Source organism: Rhipicephalus microplus, chromosome 9 (genome assembly GCF_043290135.1).
Source record: "Rhipicephalus microplus isolate Deutch F79 chromosome 9, USDA_Rmic, whole genome shotgun sequence".
In the NCBI taxonomy this organism is placed as follows: domain Eukaryota; kingdom Metazoa; phylum Arthropoda; class Arachnida; order Ixodida; family Ixodidae; genus Rhipicephalus; species Rhipicephalus microplus.
Genome location: NC_134708.1, coordinates 51232323 through 51250159, shown reverse-complemented (window position 1 = coordinate 51250159; position 17837 = coordinate 51232323). Strand labels below are relative to the sequence as shown.

The following is a 17837-nucleotide window of genomic DNA, read 5'->3' as shown; positions in this document are numbered from 1 at the left end:
GTTCATGACGACGTAAAAGTTAAAAAGCATTGAACTTTTTTTTAATAGTGAGTGTGAAATTGTTTTTTTTTTTTCTTTTTTAATACTAAGCGGTTCAGTCTTTTCACTCTGAAAAGGATTGGTAAAGTACTTGTGCCAGCACTTCTTTAAAAAAAAAAAATTCGGCAGATCCCACATACCTGGGAATTGACGTTATGCAAAGCATGTGTAGTTGAGGTGACCGTGTTGCAAATTTTTTATTGTGTGACACGTCATGAAATGATTCTAAATATATGTACAAATGCTGCATGCACAGACATATGTTGAAGAGTTGCAGATGTTTATATAACCAATTATTTGCACTTGTGAAACGATGCTAACTGGAAAATATGTATTAGCAACACCAGAAGATGGTATGAAGTGCTGATGCTCGCGAAGATGCTGGCTCTGAACACTGCCACATGAACCAACTTCAGCGCATGGCAACTAACCACAATTGATGTTGACCTGATGTGACGGATGTATGAAAGGCACACATGTGTAATGTTTATGAAATTGGGTAGGCAGCACTGCAACCACTATTGATGTTTCACGAAGATTGTCTATTTGAAAAGTAGTTCCGAGACCTGGTGTCGCTCTGTGGTAAAATGCTTCATTGCCACGCAGAATGCTTCGGTTCGATTCCAGCTGGGACCTTGACATTTAGTCTTTGCATTCGTCGGGTCGACGCCAGCGATTTCCGTTATTTCTTAATGCTCACACGTTAAACTTGCCCATGTGTGTTCTCGTCATTTCTGGGTAGATACTAAGTGTCAATCACCTGTGGCACATACCCGCATACCAGCGGCACATATTTGCCCGTGGGTATGTGCCACTGCCTGACAGGAAGTGTTTGATGACGTACGAGACGGCATTGTGACGTTATTCATGTCTTGACCAGCGTGTCATATTCGTCAAACCATCTTACCCTCCCATGTTAATTTTGGTTCACTCCAAGTTAAGACCACGAGAGCACCAAAACGAGAGCGGCTAGATAGATAGATATGCTCAAAGTCACCGAAGTTGGCTAAGAAATGCCTCGCATTTAAAAGAAAAGTCAACATATGCTATGCACTTATTTCAGCCCACACTACGGGTGTAATAACAATTGTCCGCAAGAATGGAGGAAGTGCTAATAGCTTTTATTCATCAGACATTTTACTCATAAATGTCGAATTGGCGATATTTTAGGTATATACACTCAAACCTCAATATAAAGAACCCATATATAACGTAATACCAGTTATAACGAAGTAAAAGAGAACAGTCTTGCAATATGCACTATGTTAGAAATATGCCTTTATAATGAATTTGTAGATATAACGAACTTACTTCATGTAATATGCAACTTTGTTGTAATGACGCTTGAGTGTAGTGGTTTGACCGAATAGTGCGGCTTACAGGTACCTGCACAGCTCTTAACGTTTATTGTGAGCACATAATGGTGCTTTTTTATAGTACAATGTCGTCCCGCAATTCACTTGTTAATGCATTATCTGTAGCACTGTAGCAGTTATTTTCACTTCACCAGCATTTACATTGAATCTCGGGCCAGAAAACCAATAGATGGTCTGCTGTTGGAAATAACATGCTGCCCAAATATTGCTGAAAGACTTGGGCAGGTTATCAGCTGCAAAAAAAAAAAAAAAGACGTGATGAGTTTTTCTTGCTTGGTTGTTCTTCATTCATGGCGGTCAAAACTGGCAAAATATTTTAATACCACTATATCCCAAAGGTGAGCAAAGGTTCTGGACAGAAAAGTATTAGTAATTAATCATAAGAGCCCAACTTCTTTACAGTAAGTATGACTATGTGTATATTTTGTTCACTTAAGACTGGTAATATTGATAATTTATTTATTGGTGAGTGTGAAAGTACAGGGAGTGAACAAGTACGGTGAACAAGATTACTTTTTTTTATATGAGTTCAAGAAAACCTTTTAAAAGGTTGATTGAAAAGGTTTTAAAAGGTTATGGCAAAGGATGAAGTTAAGTCACAGGCTGCCAAAATTAGTGGGAACAAACTTACACTTGTGCACCATTACAATTTTATTCATCTATGTACTTGCACATTCACTTTCCCTTGCCCACACTATCCAGTATTTCCATTGACTTTTGACTGCACAGATCACATTTATGCACTCAAACCTCGTCATAATGAAGCCGGATATAAGGAAATGCCGGTTATAATGAAGTAAATGAAAACTAGCCTTTGTGATAGCTCTAGTGTTAGAAATAAACCTTTTTACATCCAAAAATAACATATAGTGTTATATCAACGTTGAATAGCAATAACGTTGTATCCAAAAGTAACAAATTTTTGGGTATAACGAACTTATATTCGTCTAAGATGCAACTTTATTATAGTGAGGTTTGAGTATATAGCAAAGGAGTGGGTGTGGGTCCTTCATCCCACGACTCGCTCCTAGCCCGGACCATTCGAGTATTGAGGTTGAGCACTCGACGCACTAGTGGAGTGCACTTGCTCGTGCTTCTTCATCTGCCACTTGTGCGTGAACGCCTTTGAGCAAAAGCGACACTTGAACGGCTTCTCGCCCGTGTGGGTTCGAATGTGTGCCTCGAGGATCTTCTTCTGGGTGAAGGCCATAGGACAGAGCTGGCACGGAAAGGGTCTCTCGCCGGTGTGGTTTCGGAAGTGCACAACCATGTTGCCTTTCCGCGTGAAGACCTTGCTGCACAAGCCACACCTGTACGGCCGCTCGCCCTTGTGCATTTTTTGGTGGTCCAGCATGTTTGGTCGGGAAGCTGTCACGAAGTTACACGTGAGACTGCGCCACTGGCGACCTTCATTTCGCCAGTCGGGAGGAGACAGATTCCCCGGATGACGATCGGTAGCGGCGGTGTCTGCGTAAGTCAGAATGGCACGTTCTTAGCAAACAGAAAATAACCACAAATCGGACAGACTTCAGCTAGTTTCTTTGTAGCCAGAATCGTGAAACACGAAGAATGACAAGAACTTTAAAAAGAGGACTGTCAGAAAATCATCAGAATGTTTTGCAACATTTTGCAATGCATTGCCACGCGTGTTCATGCACTCCTTGTTTTAACAATACGATCTTTACTATCAAACAGCTCAATCAACCTTTAAGGGAGATCATGGAAGCTCTCTGCATTAAAAAAATAATAAAGGGGTATTAGTCACGCACTTGTTTGATTGCTTGGTAAAAAAATCTTGCTCCTTTGTATTCTTAAAGCACATTATCTAAAATGGTGCTATGTGTGCTATTTATAAAGTCTGTTGTCTGTATAGTGCAGGTCTGCGAGTTCTTGAAGTGATTGTTGTCAAAAAGAAATTAGCCAGTTTTTAGAAATTGTGCATTCTTGCGTTTCTTTGAAAACATTCGTTATTTGATAACGTTTGTACAGTGCTTTTGTGCAGGTATTGTCAAGAGGTTTGCAACTGTTTTATAACCCGTCTTGCATTCCACGTGTGAAACAGAACAGTGGTAATGCATTCAAAACCTTCGGTGCTGATAAGAGTGTGGGCAAGCATGCCAGAGTTCTCACCTTCAACAAAGACAATTGCAAAGCATTTAGGGGTGTCAAGCCCTTATCTTTGTACACTGTCGAAAGTTGGCTACAAAAAAAAAATGCAGCCCTTGTTTCAAACAGCACAAAGCACACCTTCTGATGTCAGCATGATGGTTCGGTCAACTGGGATATGATGTCATTCGGCCATGGAAAATAAACAACAAATTATCTCTACCTTTTAATGGTGAGAGGGCTTGACAAGCCTGCTGTAAAAACCACAGGGTAGTCAAATGTTGAATAGACTCTAATTGTTAATGTGGAGGCGGTTGCTGCATGCATCCAAGCTTGAAACCCACTTGGCAACGCCTATGCGGGTCCTGTCCCGTCCCCCCCCCCCCCCCCTACTTTTTTTCATTAACTTCATTTCACAGCCAGTCACCCATTGTACCACTTTAACATAAGTCAACATAGCACCAGGTAAGAAGCATTGCTAACCTGCTCACTGGGCATGCATATACAAAAAAAAAAAAAATTAATGTCACATAATGCATCACAAATGATGAATAATTTGTTCAGTTCATCATTTCTTGAACAGTGATGTCTTGGATTGAATGCATAATACCGAATTTCACTTTGTGTGTTTTACCTGATTTCCGGGAAAACACCTGTACGCTTATCACAAGGCAAGCTTGTAGCTCATGGATCTCAAAACGCAGATAGAAACAAAAAACAAAAAGCTATATAAAATTTTGGCAAGCCACCCACAACAGCGTTGCAATGACTGGAATTCTATCATAATTAATACAGAGCAAAAAGATAATGCCGTGGTGCACGTCTATGTACAGACTATACGAGGGTAGCAGCAGAGGAGGTGGGACTCGAACCAACAACAATTCAAAGGTTGTGGGTTCGGATTGCACTGGCGAAAAAGGAGTCCTTACATCTGCTTTGATTCCCGTCATTTCCATTTACGTCATCATTATAACACTACAGTTAACAATCATTAATTTTATCTACACTTTCCTTTGCCTAATTGTCCATTGGAATAAGTTTGTTGTCTAATGAAAAATGAGCCCCTTGGGAAAAAATCGCAGCATATCCACGGAGTGAATGATGATGAGTCGGCGAAGCTCTGGAGGTTCATTGGTAAAACCGTGAATCTTTTGTGAATCTTGCCCCGTACATCATCAAAGATGGCCAACCGTCTGTCTCTCTGTCTTCTGCACATCAAAGTGAAGTGAGCACAGCAGTGCCATTTCGTGAGCACTCCCAGTACTAGGGGTTGACGTGACAGCCGACAAGCCTACAGCTTAAGAAGCTTCACCCCTAAAAGATTTTCTGGCTTTCGTTCATTCATTACCGGCTTGCGTCAGCGATATGTAGCAAGCACGTCAAGGAGCAGGAGTTTATGCCGAGTGCACGTGGAGCTCGTGGTACTTTCGCAAAAATTCATGCGCAAAGGTCATCGCGCAGAAGCGGCACGGAAACGGCCTCTCCCCCGTGTGCATCCGAATGTGACACACAAGGTTCCCTTTCTCCGTGAACGCACGAGGGCATAGGTGGCACTGATACGGTCTCTCGCCGGTGTGGATGCGCAAGGGAGCGTTCAGGCTGCCCCTCCTCGTGAAGGACTTGCCACAGCGGCTGCACGTGTGCGACCGACGAACGCGCACGGTTTTGCCGGGCAGCGAGAAATATTGTCCTTCTTGCCTGCCAGACGGGTCGTTTGTGTGTCGATCAGCACAATGCAGCCACTGGGTGCAACCTGCGGGACGGACGAGTCAATTAAGTGCTAAAGCTACACCCTGTGGGAAGGTCAAGAGAAAGCATAGTTTGCATCTCTCACATGTGTTATATATGAGGCTGCAAAAGCTGGCAGCAGGAGACACGTAGACAGCTTAAAGGGCCCCCCAATTCCCCAGATGGTGTGAAGGCCAACCCTCTCAAAAACGTCAGCTTGCATGGCTGTAGCGTACTACGAGCACAAATTTGCATTTTAGGTTTGATTGCTGTAATGTGCACAGTTCTACACAACAGATGCAAAATTAGAGGGGCCCTACAACACTTTTGTGAGTTACAATCGAATAGTCTCACCATTAGTGCATGGCACTTCACGAATCACTTGCCATAAAAAAAAATTCTTAGGATCCGTCAAGTGCCAAGAGGGAGAGATGAACCGATCACCGAGTGGACGAAATAATAAAGTTAGTTGGTATTGAGACTCGGCAGCACGCTTCGTCTCTGCATTTCTCGCACGTATCAACAAGTCCTTAGACTTTACTAACTACTTTACTATTAAGCACTCCAATATGGCTGCTGTTCATTACAGTTTTGTATCCTCCCGTATGAACTGATCTTCTGAAAACTAGAGCAATTACTTGTAGACATCACAAAAACTCCATGCACTTCATACACACCGCACACCTCGCGTGCTCTACTAAATAATGGCATCTGTGTGGGTAGGTAAAAGACTGCTATTTCGAGCATTCTACCACTGTTCCCTGCACCGAATGTGCTCGGAAGAACGTTTTTTCCATCACACTTGTACCTTGCAAATAATGCAAAAATGCAAACATCAACACCTTGGAAGGAACTCGAACCTGCTAATATACACAACCTAAATGTGAATTTCTTTCCACAAATGTTCCATTTCGTATTATCAGGCAGTCTTGCATTTGTTGGTCTGTAAAACCTGGAGGAAAAAATGGGCGAGGTTTAAGTACGGAAATTTAAGCACTAAAATAGTTCAATGAAGATGGGTTGCATGCGATATTGGATATTAATCATGTACACAACGCTTATGTTCTGAACAGGCAAGGGGCTATTATGCTTGCTATAGACATGGTCATAGGCTCAACTTGTGGATGCTGCAACTACATTCAACTAAAGGCAAATTCAGTAATTAATACCTATGTTCTTGGATTGTAATCACATAAAAAATTAAGACAGATCAAGCCAATTAGAACCCACCCAAAAATTTGTCATTTATCTTGCATGTCATTTTGGAACATTAAACACTTCAAACCTTAATAGGTCATGCTCAACTACACAGCAATAAAAAAAGGCTCAAAACAATTCTGTTTCACTTGAATTTTTTACATAAATTGTACGGGGGCGGGGGGGGGGGGGGGGATGTCAAAAGTTCCCAGGCCACGCTCCCATAGGAATACAACTTTTGAACCCCTTCCCCCTCTCCCCCAGTACATGCTCAGAGAAATATTATGGAGACAACCTCCATCTCAATGACTCAGAATATTCAAGAATTATTTTGCTAAAAAGGTCTTTTGAACACATTCACATTTCACTATATTCATGGAAATCATTGTAAAACACCAAATAGTATGTAGTGGGGGAAACAGCAGCTGTTTGAGTGAGATGGAGCCAATGAATCTGCAACCTGCAACCTGAAATAGTAACCTGAAATAGTAAAATCTGCAACCTGAAATAAATCTGCAACCTGAAATAGTAAAACTTACTATTTATTGGGCTACCTATGCATGCATAGTTTCTAATATTTGGGGGTTTACTTCCAAAAACCGCAATACGATTATGAGGGACGCTGTAGTGAAGAGCTCAAAAATTTTGACCATCTGGTGTTCTTTAATGTGCACTCACATCACACAGTATACAGACCTCTAGTATTTCACCTCCTTTTAAATGCGACGACCGCAGCCTACCACAGCAGACAGACTACGCAGTTTTAGAAGGGTACTCGGCTTATTAGGCAATGCAATCGGATATGGGTACAAAATAAATGCAAAAAGCCATACGAATGAGCTTGGGTTTACTTAAGATGAATGACTGGATGGGGACATCACTCAAAATTACTCTTGAGTTAGCGCTTGGGTGCTCCAAGACCTTCGGCAAAATACTATGTGAAAGCTAGTCAATTTCGCTTACAATCAAATTGTTAAACCTATTCAAAGGTAGAAGTTGATTTTGGATTCTACGAGAAACAGTGATAGCTAACAACAGTTACTGTTTTTGTATGATCTAACCATATCTTATTACTTTAAGAGAATACTCAGTGGCACCCCACAGTTGGTGCTGAATCTTTTCTTTGTGGCTTGGACGAACAGGACTCAATTTGTGTTCTGATCAACTTGAAACAGCATTAGAGGTGAATGCGCTGCATCACGTGAAAAATGAGAATGCTGCTTGCTGCACCTTCACCGGTAGAGGAAAGGTCTATTTATTTAAACTCTATCAAGATTGACTATTCATTCAGGCCAATAAAGACCGATAAAGCTAGTAAAGAGACACTGTCTTGTAAAACTTCATGTCATCTCTCGCGTTGTTGTTTTTAATCTGAGGGGGCCCCTTAGAATTCACACACACCTCATAGTTAGCTGCAATGCTCGAGATGCCTTTTTGGGTCACCCTCATGAACAGTGGAAACAATGCTGCTTCGGATTCGGTTGAAATGATAGCACTGCATATGTTTGTGAAATGGCATGGTCATGGCCAGCAGGTACAGCCAGAGGGGTTGTTTGGTGGTTCAAATGCCCCTGAAAGTTTTATATTCTGTGTGTGTATATATATACATGTAAATGCACAGATGAAAATACAAAAAAGGTTGTCAGACCCCAACTGAAAAAAAAATATTTTGGCTCTGCCCCTAGTGGCGAGGAATAAAACTATTTAAGCACTGGGCTTATGAAAACATTTTCGATAGCATCTTCTCTCAATTTCTTTAAATAAATCATTGCTAGTGAAATTGTTCAAGAGTCATTATAAATGCTTCATCATAAAATGACAAGATTTCTCCAAATCCACTTTACAAGGACGGAAGTTTGCTCTATATAGCTTTCACTCGGGTGAATCAAGTTTTCCATTTAGTCAAGCTGTTAAATAAACCGTGGCTGGAAAACATTGCATGTTGACAACAACCTTCTTGTGCAGCCTAGCTGTTGGCAAATGTGTACGGTAGAACCTTGCACGCATACTGATCAATGCATGCGAGGCAACATCGCTGCCAACCATAACACCAGATGATACCTCGATTACAACATAAATTGCAGGTGTGGCGCACAAGCTACGACTTCACAGTTGGCAGCAAAAGTATTTTGAAAATGAACACTCAGTAGCCCAAGTAGACTCAATCTCCCTTCTTAAAGGGGCCTGGCGCCACAAGTTAAGCTTGTAGTTTTCATCACTTCTTCTTGAACTATGGAATGCATTGAGAGGCAATGCCAAAAACAAGGCTGTTATAATTTTATTTCAATGAAGAAAGCACGTTAGTTTCACACTAAAGCGACAAGCAACGGCTACTTTTGTGGCTGGAAGTGATTCATCACATAGGAGTCACGACATTTCTCAGGCGTTTTCTCACATTTGTTACTATTATTACAGGCGACAACTCATGTGTAATAATCGTGTAATGGTTCTATAGGACATGAAAAATTATAAAAAGCACTTTTTATACTTTCTCAGACACAAAGGAATTTCTGTTTCAAAAATACCAAATTTCCAAAAACAATTGCAAAATGAAATTAAGTGCCCTGCAAAACCATCACCACTAGGTGAGTGTGTTCGGTGTGTCCTTGTAAGTGGTGTGTTGAGATATGAACCTGCCTTTGACATCAGTGGGAGAGTGGCATTCGAAAGGAATGTTTCTTCATATTCTCTGCAGGCGTTTTGAAGTTTGAGGACTTATAACTTGTCTTCTTATAACTGGGCTGGGCATGTAGCACGTAGACAGGATAACCACTGGTCATTAAGGATAACTAACTGGATTCCAAGAGAAGGCAAGCGGGTTAGGGGGAGACAGAAAGTTAGGTGGGAATATGAGATAAAGAAGTTTGCGGGTATAAATTGGCAGCAGCCAGCACAGGACCGAGTTAACTGGCAGAACATGGGAGAGGCCTTTGTCCTGCAGTGGACGTAGCCAAGCTGATGATGATGATGAACTTGTCTACCTTAGTGGAACAGTGGCTACGGTGCTCGGCCGCTCACCCAAATGTCACGAGTTCAATCCTGGCCACAGTGGTTGCATTTCGTTTGAGACGAAATAGCAGAAGTCTGTGTACTGTGCGATGTTAGTGCTTGTTAACGAACACCACATGGTCTATATTTCTGGAGCCCTCCGCTGCGGCGTCTCTCGTAACCATATCATGGTTCAGGGCATTGAACCCCAGATGTTATTGTTGAAGACTATCGTCTTCAATAATAATTTCCGATAATTTCTGTTATAGTGCACCGGTGTGGAACTTTTTTTTTACATTCATTTCAGTATTCAGCACTACACACACTCCAACACTGCAGTATGCAGAAAAAAATTGATTGCAGGGCCCCTTTAAACAGGCCACAACAGCGGCTTAGCAGCTATGATGTTACAATGCTAAGCGAGCTTGAATCGCAGCCTCGACAGCCACATTTTCTATGGCAGAAAAATGCAAAAGTGATTGTGCACTTGCAATTTAGGAGCATGTAAGGGAACGCCATGGGTTGTCAAAATCAATATTAAGTTGTCCCGCTCTGGTCAGCTGTCTCATAATCATAATTTTAGTGTGCACAATTGTGGAACACACCTCTATTAACTGGCAAACAGAACGCAGTGTTGGAAAAGACTTAAAAACAGCTATATCTAGAAGTTCAGAACTTAATAGAAATATTTAATGGCCTAATTGGTATGTACTGACAAAAAAAAATATTGAGTGAAAGCTACACAACAGACACAATGTAAGGTAAACAATACAGGGTACTCATAGCAAGCTACACAATTTAAGACGCTCCAGTTACACAATGGAAGCTATACACAAGGAACACAGTGTCAGCTAGATAAGGTTCACAATACACGGTACACAACACAACGTACTATTGGCGTCAAATGAAAACTGAACAGCGGCAAGCATTTGCAGTGATATAGTACATGTGTGCCCTCCAATTGTCACCATTTACAGGTGCATGCATCTTGTTTAGTAGTACTACGCATATGTGGGCCTCTCAATGGGAATAACTGTATAGTATGCACTCTCTGCCATTACGAATGCTTGCTGCTGTTCAGGTTTCATTTGATGCCGAAACACAAGCAACACACAGGAAGGATAAATAAGAGACAACAAAATTACTCTACAACAACAACAAAAAAGCTGATTATGAGGAATTCACAAATATTACAGATGTACCATGCATAGTATGTCACTAAATTTGCTGTGTATATTTTGCAAAAACACTTGAAGAGTTAGAAGAGTGAATGCATGAACTCGTTGGCGCAGCAAACCCCTTATTCTTAGGCAAGATTAAAACCGCAACGACATACAAGAACTGTTGTTAAGAACCTCGCACATAAATGTAAAGCGTCACAGCTGCCTTGCATTAGAAAATATATCTAGAACATTAATAAAAAATACATTTGAAACAGTTGCATCAAAAAGCATTCCTACATAAAGTTCCCACACGTGTTGAAGACCTCTATTTATGTATGCTTGGACAGGGCTAAGTTTCATCCCACGATCACGTTGATAACTTGGCGATTCACTATCGGGGCGGCCTTCGCTGGCGCGTCCTTTTTCATATCTCGGCAAGCATATAGGCGGTGTATACCGCGATCCCGAGTTTTCACAAGGATCAGAGAAGCTGCGTCCGCTACATTTTGCGAAAGTGAAACTGCTTCACACAGACCGCGCGGCTTGCGCGATGCGATCTTTCGCGCGACAAACGCGCACAGCATTTGATCTATCGGCCTCCGAAACGCCGCGAAAAAACGGGCGAAGAAATCCAAACTAAATGGATCGCTCCAAAATACACTGTCGCTTCTCAGAAAAGTCTAGGAAAGAACTTCACTGCCATGGGTCGTCGTCTTTCGGCTGAATCGGAGTGGTGCCTGTGCGGTGAAGCACTGCTTTTAGTATTGAGCAACCAGCGCGAAATGCACACTTTTTCACGTTAACATCGGGCACACGAGGACGTTCCTGAGGTAAGCGAGCTTAGCTGGCTCTCATAAAATAGTTAAGTGCAGATCGGGACGAGGCCGGCGCCCTGTCAAAAACGCCTTGGGAACTTCACTTATTCATGCTGCTAGCAATCACGATGGAGTTTTCATTGTGTCAAAAACGATAACGCGCTAAAAGTATATGCAAATGTGTTTCCGGAGTGCAGTCAGAGCGGAGGATATGCAAAGGAGAGGCAAAAAAGCTTAACCACTGATGTCAACCTCTAAAAACACACCTGCACACACATTAGAACAAACACCTGCACCCAGAAACGAAAAACAGCCAAACGAAATACAAAATTTGTTTAGGAGTGCACACACAGCACTGGTACGATGTTCGCGTGTTTCCAGGTGTTATCGCCTTTCGTGCTTTATAATTGTAGAGCACTGAATTTTAAAGTGTGCTATATTTGAATGAAGTGTACTTCAGTCGCTTGCGAGCTCGCGGGGAACCACGACGTGTAGTATGATATTAAAGGGCTCCTCTAATATGACCGCGTTCGAAAATATTTTACACGCGATGCTGCTGCGACGCTTTGAGGTTGATTAAAGTCGCGTTGATTTGAGGTTAACATTTGCGCATCAAGAAAATGAAAATTGCACTGACGCCGCAAACACTACGATCATCGACATCAGTGCGAGCACTCATTGGAACACGGTGCATTGGAATGATGGGCGGTTCTTTAGAGTTGCTTTTGCACCATGCCGGTGGTTGTGTTAATCCTACAGTTTTGCCGAGCTGACTGTGGCACTGTTATGACCGGCAAGAGATAGAACCCACGCGTGTTCATCACTCAGGTCAGTGAACAACGTTGGTAATTTGCTATATACAAATGATTGTCTTTAATTAGTCCATCCACGAAGTCTGCCAGGTCCACTTGCCCCAGCTGCTTCGCATGCATGTTTTGATATCAAACCTGTTGCGTCTTGTACTTCGGAGATGATATACTGGAAGTAACGAATGTATGTTGAACCTGCCTCTTGGATGGATGGATGGATGTGGCTGTACCGTTTAGATCGGGCGGCGGCTAACGCCACCTAGCCGTAATACTTGGTGAACTAACCATTAGATTTATCTTTTTTTTTTTCTTTAAATGATGAGGTTGAAGATTCGTACTTTGCAGTGAAAGGGTTTAATTTTCACTCGTGCCTTGACTTTAGCCACCAATCAGATAACCTCCTTCTAGTTAAGTCTACCCGCTTAAAGTCTATTTTGCCCTCCCTGTCCCTAAACCCCAGTGCTTTGAAAAACTCTGCGCCATCGTCCTGAACTATAGGGTGAAGCCCTTTACAGAACATTATCAACTGTTCGGCAGTTTCTTCTTCCTCTCCACACGCACTGCATACCGCGTCTACCCCTTCGTATTTGGCCCGATATGTCTTGGTTCGCAATACTCCTGTCCTGGCCTCAAACAGTAGAGAACTACCCCGAGTATTATCGTAGATCCTTTCCTTGGCGATTTCCTGCTTTAAAGTTCGATAGATCTCTGGTGCGGACTTTTTAATCATGCCAATTCTCGACATGTCAGTCTCCGTTTCCTTCACTTTCTTCTTAACCGATAGTTCTTTTTGGTTTGGCCACCTGCTGTTTTCTAAGTATTTACCAGTCAATTTCCTGGTTCGCTTCCTCCATTTTGTATCGACATTCTTCATGAACAAGTAGCTGAAAACCTTCCTAGCCCAACGCTCCTCCCCCATTTCTCTCAATCGCTTCTCAAAATTGATCTTGCTGCTAGCTTCCCTGCCCTCAAATGATGTCCATCCCATATCACCTTGTACTCCCTGATTTGGTGTATTCCTGTAAGCTCCTAAAGTCATCATCATCATCATCAGCCTGACTATGTCCACTGCAGGACAAAGGCCTCTCCCATGTTCCGCCAGTTAACCCGGTCCTGTGCTTGCTGCTGCCAATTTATACCCGCAAACTTCTTAATCTCATCTGCCCACCTAACCTTCTGTCTCCCCCTAACCCGCTTCCCTTCTCTGGGAATCCAGTTAGTTACCCTTAATGACCAGCGGTTATCCTGTCTACGCGCAACATGCCCGGCCCATGTCCATTTCCTCTTCTTTATTTGAACTATGATATCCTTAACCCCCGTTTGTCTCCTAATCCACTCTGCTCTTTTCTTGTCTCTTAAGGTTACACCTATCATTTTTCTTTCCATTGCTCGCTGCGTCGTCCTCAATTTAAGTTGAACCCTCTTTGTAAGTCTCCAGGTTTCTGCTCCGTAGCTAAGTACTGGCAAGATACAGCTGTTATATACCTTCCTCTTGAGGGATAGTGGCAATCTACCTGTCATAATTTGAGAGTGCTTGCCGAATGTGCTCCACCCCATTCTTATTCTTCTAGTTACTTCAATCTCGTGGTTAGGCTCTGCGCTTATTACCTGCCCTAAGTAGACATAGTCCTTTACAACTTCAAGTGCACTATTACCTATCTCGAAGCGCTGCTCCTTTCCGAGGTTGTTGTACATTACTTTCGTTTTCTGCAGGTTAATTTTAAGACCCACCTTTCTGCTCTCCTTGTCTAACTCCGTAATCATGAGTTGCAATTCGTCCCCTGAGTTACTCAGCAATGCAATGTCATCGGCGAAGCGCAAGTTACTAAGGTATTCTCCATTAACTCTTATCCCTAACTGTTCCCATTCTAGGCTTCTGAAAACCTCCTGTAAGCACGCGGTGAATAGCATTGGGGAGATTGTGTCCCCCTGCCTTACACCCCTTACATTTAACCCTAGAACCTTATCTAGTGAGGGAAGTCTAGCTGTACTATTCGAGGAGCTAGAGGGTGTTAAATGGGATATAATAGGGCTCAGTGAGGTTAGGAAGACAGATGAGGCCTATACTGTGCTACAGGAAGGGCACGTCCTTTGCTATCGGGGCTTGGCAGACAGGAGAGAACTCGGAGTGGGGTTCCTAATTCACAGAAACATAGCTGGCAACATAGAGGAATACTATAGCATTAATGAAAGGGTGGTGGTTATTGTAATTAAACTGAATAAAAGATACAAGATGAAGGTAGTACAGGCTTACGCGCCTACATCCAGCCATGATGACGCTTCAGTTGAAAGCTTCTATGAAGACGTGGAATCGGCAATGAGTAAGGTAAAAACACAGTATACTATAGTGATGGGCGACTTTAATGCAAAGGTAGGGAAGAAGCAGGCTGGAGACCAGGCAGTAGGAGATTATGGCATCGGCACTAGAAACGCCAGAGGAGAGCTACTAGTAGAATTCGCAGAACGCAATAATTTGCGGATTATGAATACCTTCTACCGGAAACGAGAAAACCACAAGTGGACATGGAGGAGCCCTAATGGCGAAAATAAGAACGAAATAGACTTTATAATGACTGCACACCCAGGAATCGTGCAGGATGTGGAAGTGGTTGGCAAGGTACGATGCAGTGACCATAGAATGGTACGGTCTCGAATTCGCCTAGACTTGAAGAAGGAACGACAGAAACTGATACGCAAGAAGCCAATCAATGAGCTAGCACTGAGAGGGAAAGTACAGGAATTCAGAGTGTCGCTGCAGAACAGGTTCTCGGCTCTTAGTGAGGAAACCAACCTTAGCGTAGATACAATGAATGATAATCTGACGAGTATCATTACGGAGTGTGCAGTGGAAGTTGGAGGCAGGGTAGTTAGACAGGACACTGGCAAGCTTTCCCAGGAAACGAAGAACCTAATTAAGAAGCGTGAAATCATGAAAGTGTCAAGTACAACAGACAAAATAGAACTGGCAGAGCTTTCGAAGTTGATTAATAGGCGTAAAGTATGTGATGTAAGAAGGTATAACATGGAGAGAATTGAACACGCTCTGAAAAATGAAGGAAGCGTCAAAGCAGTGAAGAGAAAACTTGGGATAGGCAAAAGTCGGATGTATGCACTAAGGGACAAAGAAGGCAAAATAACTACCAATATGGATAGGATAGTTAAAATAGCGGAGGAGTTTTACAGAGATCTGTACAGTAGCCGAGACAACCACGACCTTAATACTATAAGAACTAGCAGTAACCCAGATGACACCCCACCAGTAATGATAGAAGAAGTCAGAAAAGCTTTGGAGTGCATGCAAAGAGGCAGAGCTGCTGGTGAGGATCAGGTAACATCAGATCTGCTGAAAGATGGAGGACAGATTGTGTTAGAAAAACTAGCCACACGAGGTGTCTTCTGACGGGAAGAGTACCAGAGTCTTGGAAGAACGCTAACATCATCCTAGTACATAAGAAAAGAGATGACAAGGACTTGAAGAATTACAGGGCGATCAGCTTGCTCACTGTAGTATACAAGCTATTTACAAAGGTAATTGCTAACAGAGTAAAGAAAACATCAGAATTCAATCAACCAAAGGAACAAGCAGGATTTCGAACAGGCTACTCAACAATTGACCAAATTCATACTATCAATCAGGTAATAGAGAAATGCTCAGAGTATAACCAACCACTATACATAACCTTCATAGATTACGAGAAGGCGTTTGATTCAGTAGAAATATCAGCCGTCATGCAGACACTGCGGAATCAGGGCGTAGATGAGGTATATATAAACATTCTGGAAGAAATCTACAGGGGATCAACTGCTACCATAGTGCTTCATAAAGAAAGCAACAGAATACCAATCAAGAAAGGTGTAAGGCAGGGGGACACAATCTCCCCAATGCTATTTACCGCGTGCTTACAGGAGGTTTTCAGAAGCCTAGAATGGGAGCTCCTAAAGTAAGCCTACCTATTCCACGTTGCTTAATTTCTAATCTTGCTTGAACTTCTGATCTCATGCACAAGACCACATTGCCAAACGTCAGCCCAGGAACCGTGACCCCTATCCGTATTCCTCTCACAACATCATACCTATTGTGATTCCTTAGTGCCGTATTTTTTATCACTGCTGCATTCCTGTTACCTTTAGTCGTCACGTATATTTCATGTTCCCTTAGGTACTCGGTCGCATTACTTATCCATACGCCCAGATATTTGTATTTATCTGTTACCTCTAGCAAGACCTCCTGTATTCTAAGCTCACTACCTTCGTTATCATTAAAAATCATGACTGCTGATTTTTCCTTACTGAATCTAAAATCTAACCTATCTCCTTCATTACCGCAGATGTCCATCAATTTCTGCAAATCTTCCTCGTTGTCGGCCATTAGCACTATATCATCTGCGTACATTAAAGCTGGTAGTGCCTGATCAATGAGTTTTCTTTGTTTGACTAAAGAAAGGTTGAAGCCAAGTCCACTTCCCTCAAATTTGGCCTCTAATCCTTGTAGGTACATCATGAATAACAAGGGTGACAGTAGACACCCCTGCATAATTTCCCGTTTCACCTCTGTGGGCTTGGTTACCTGTTTTTCCCACTTTATAACTACCTTGTTACTTTTATATATTTCTTTTAAAAGACTAGTGACTCCGTCTCCCACACCTAGTGTGTCCAGTATTCCCCACAAGTCCTCTTGAACCACGCTATCGTACGCTCCCTTGATATCCAAAAATGCTAGCCACCGGAGGTGTTCCCTTTCTGCTATTTCGATGCACTGCGTCAGTGAGAACAGATTGTCTTCCAACCTCCTGTGTGTCCGAAACCCATTCTGCAGTTCCCCCAGCACCCCCACATCCTCTATTCATACCTGCAGTCTTTCCTTTATAATCTGCATCGCCAGCCTGTAGACCACTGATGTCACTGTCATAGGACGGTAGTTGTTCATGTCATCTTTGTCCCCCTTTCCTTTATAGATCATGCTCATCCTGCTAAGTTTCTATCCCTCGGGAACTTCACCGATTATTGTTTTTCTCGCTGCCTCTCTCAAAGTCTGCTTAGACTTGGCACCAAATGCCTTTATCACCATAATTGGGATGCCTACCGGGCTTGTTAATGTACTACTGGGAAGCCTCTTCTCAGCCCTTTTACACTCTCGTGAAAAGGAAGCCACTGCGCCACTTGATTCATCCTTGTCTACTGTGGTGCATAAAGCACTTGGTTGAAATTTTTCCGTCACCCTTGTTCTTATATATTCAATAGTTTCGTCCCCTTCTAGCCTTGCACCTTGAGCCGTAGTTATAAACCTCTGCTCTAGGCTCGTCTCATTTCTTAGGGAGTTTAGATGGTTCCGAAATTTTGCAGCTGCCTTTCTATCTTTTTTATGTACTTCTGCCAGCCACTGAGCTCCCTTTCTTCTAATCTTCTCATTGATCAAAATAGATGCATCCCTTCTACAGCTTAGAAAGATTTTTCATTTTCTTTCAACATCATCTGTCGGTTCACCCCGCTGCTTAGCATGTCTGTGTTCCCTAGAGGCTTCCTGACGTTTTGCTATGGCTCTCTGAACTTCCTCATCCCATCAACTTTTGGGCTTGTGTCTTCTTTTCCGGGGTGACTTGTCACGTGCCTTAGCAA

General features: G+C 42.6%; 1 protein-coding gene across 1 annotated transcript in view; it reads right to left on the bottom strand.

Moving 5' to 3' along the window:
• Positions 1 to 1147: 1147 nt before the first annotated feature.
• LOC119165043 (uncharacterized) overlaps positions 1148 to 17837 on the bottom strand; it is a 47085-nt gene continuing 30395 nt past the window's right edge. The window contains exons 7-8 of the mRNA XM_075874460.1: positions 12360 to 12445; positions 1148 to 2882 (exon numbers count right to left, since the gene is read on the bottom strand). Of these exons, the coding sequence (XP_075730575.1) occupies positions 2443 to 2882; positions 12360 to 12445 (526 nt within the window). The 3' untranslated portion in view covers positions 1148 to 2442. The remainder of the gene's footprint in view (positions 2883 to 12359; positions 12446 to 17837) is intronic.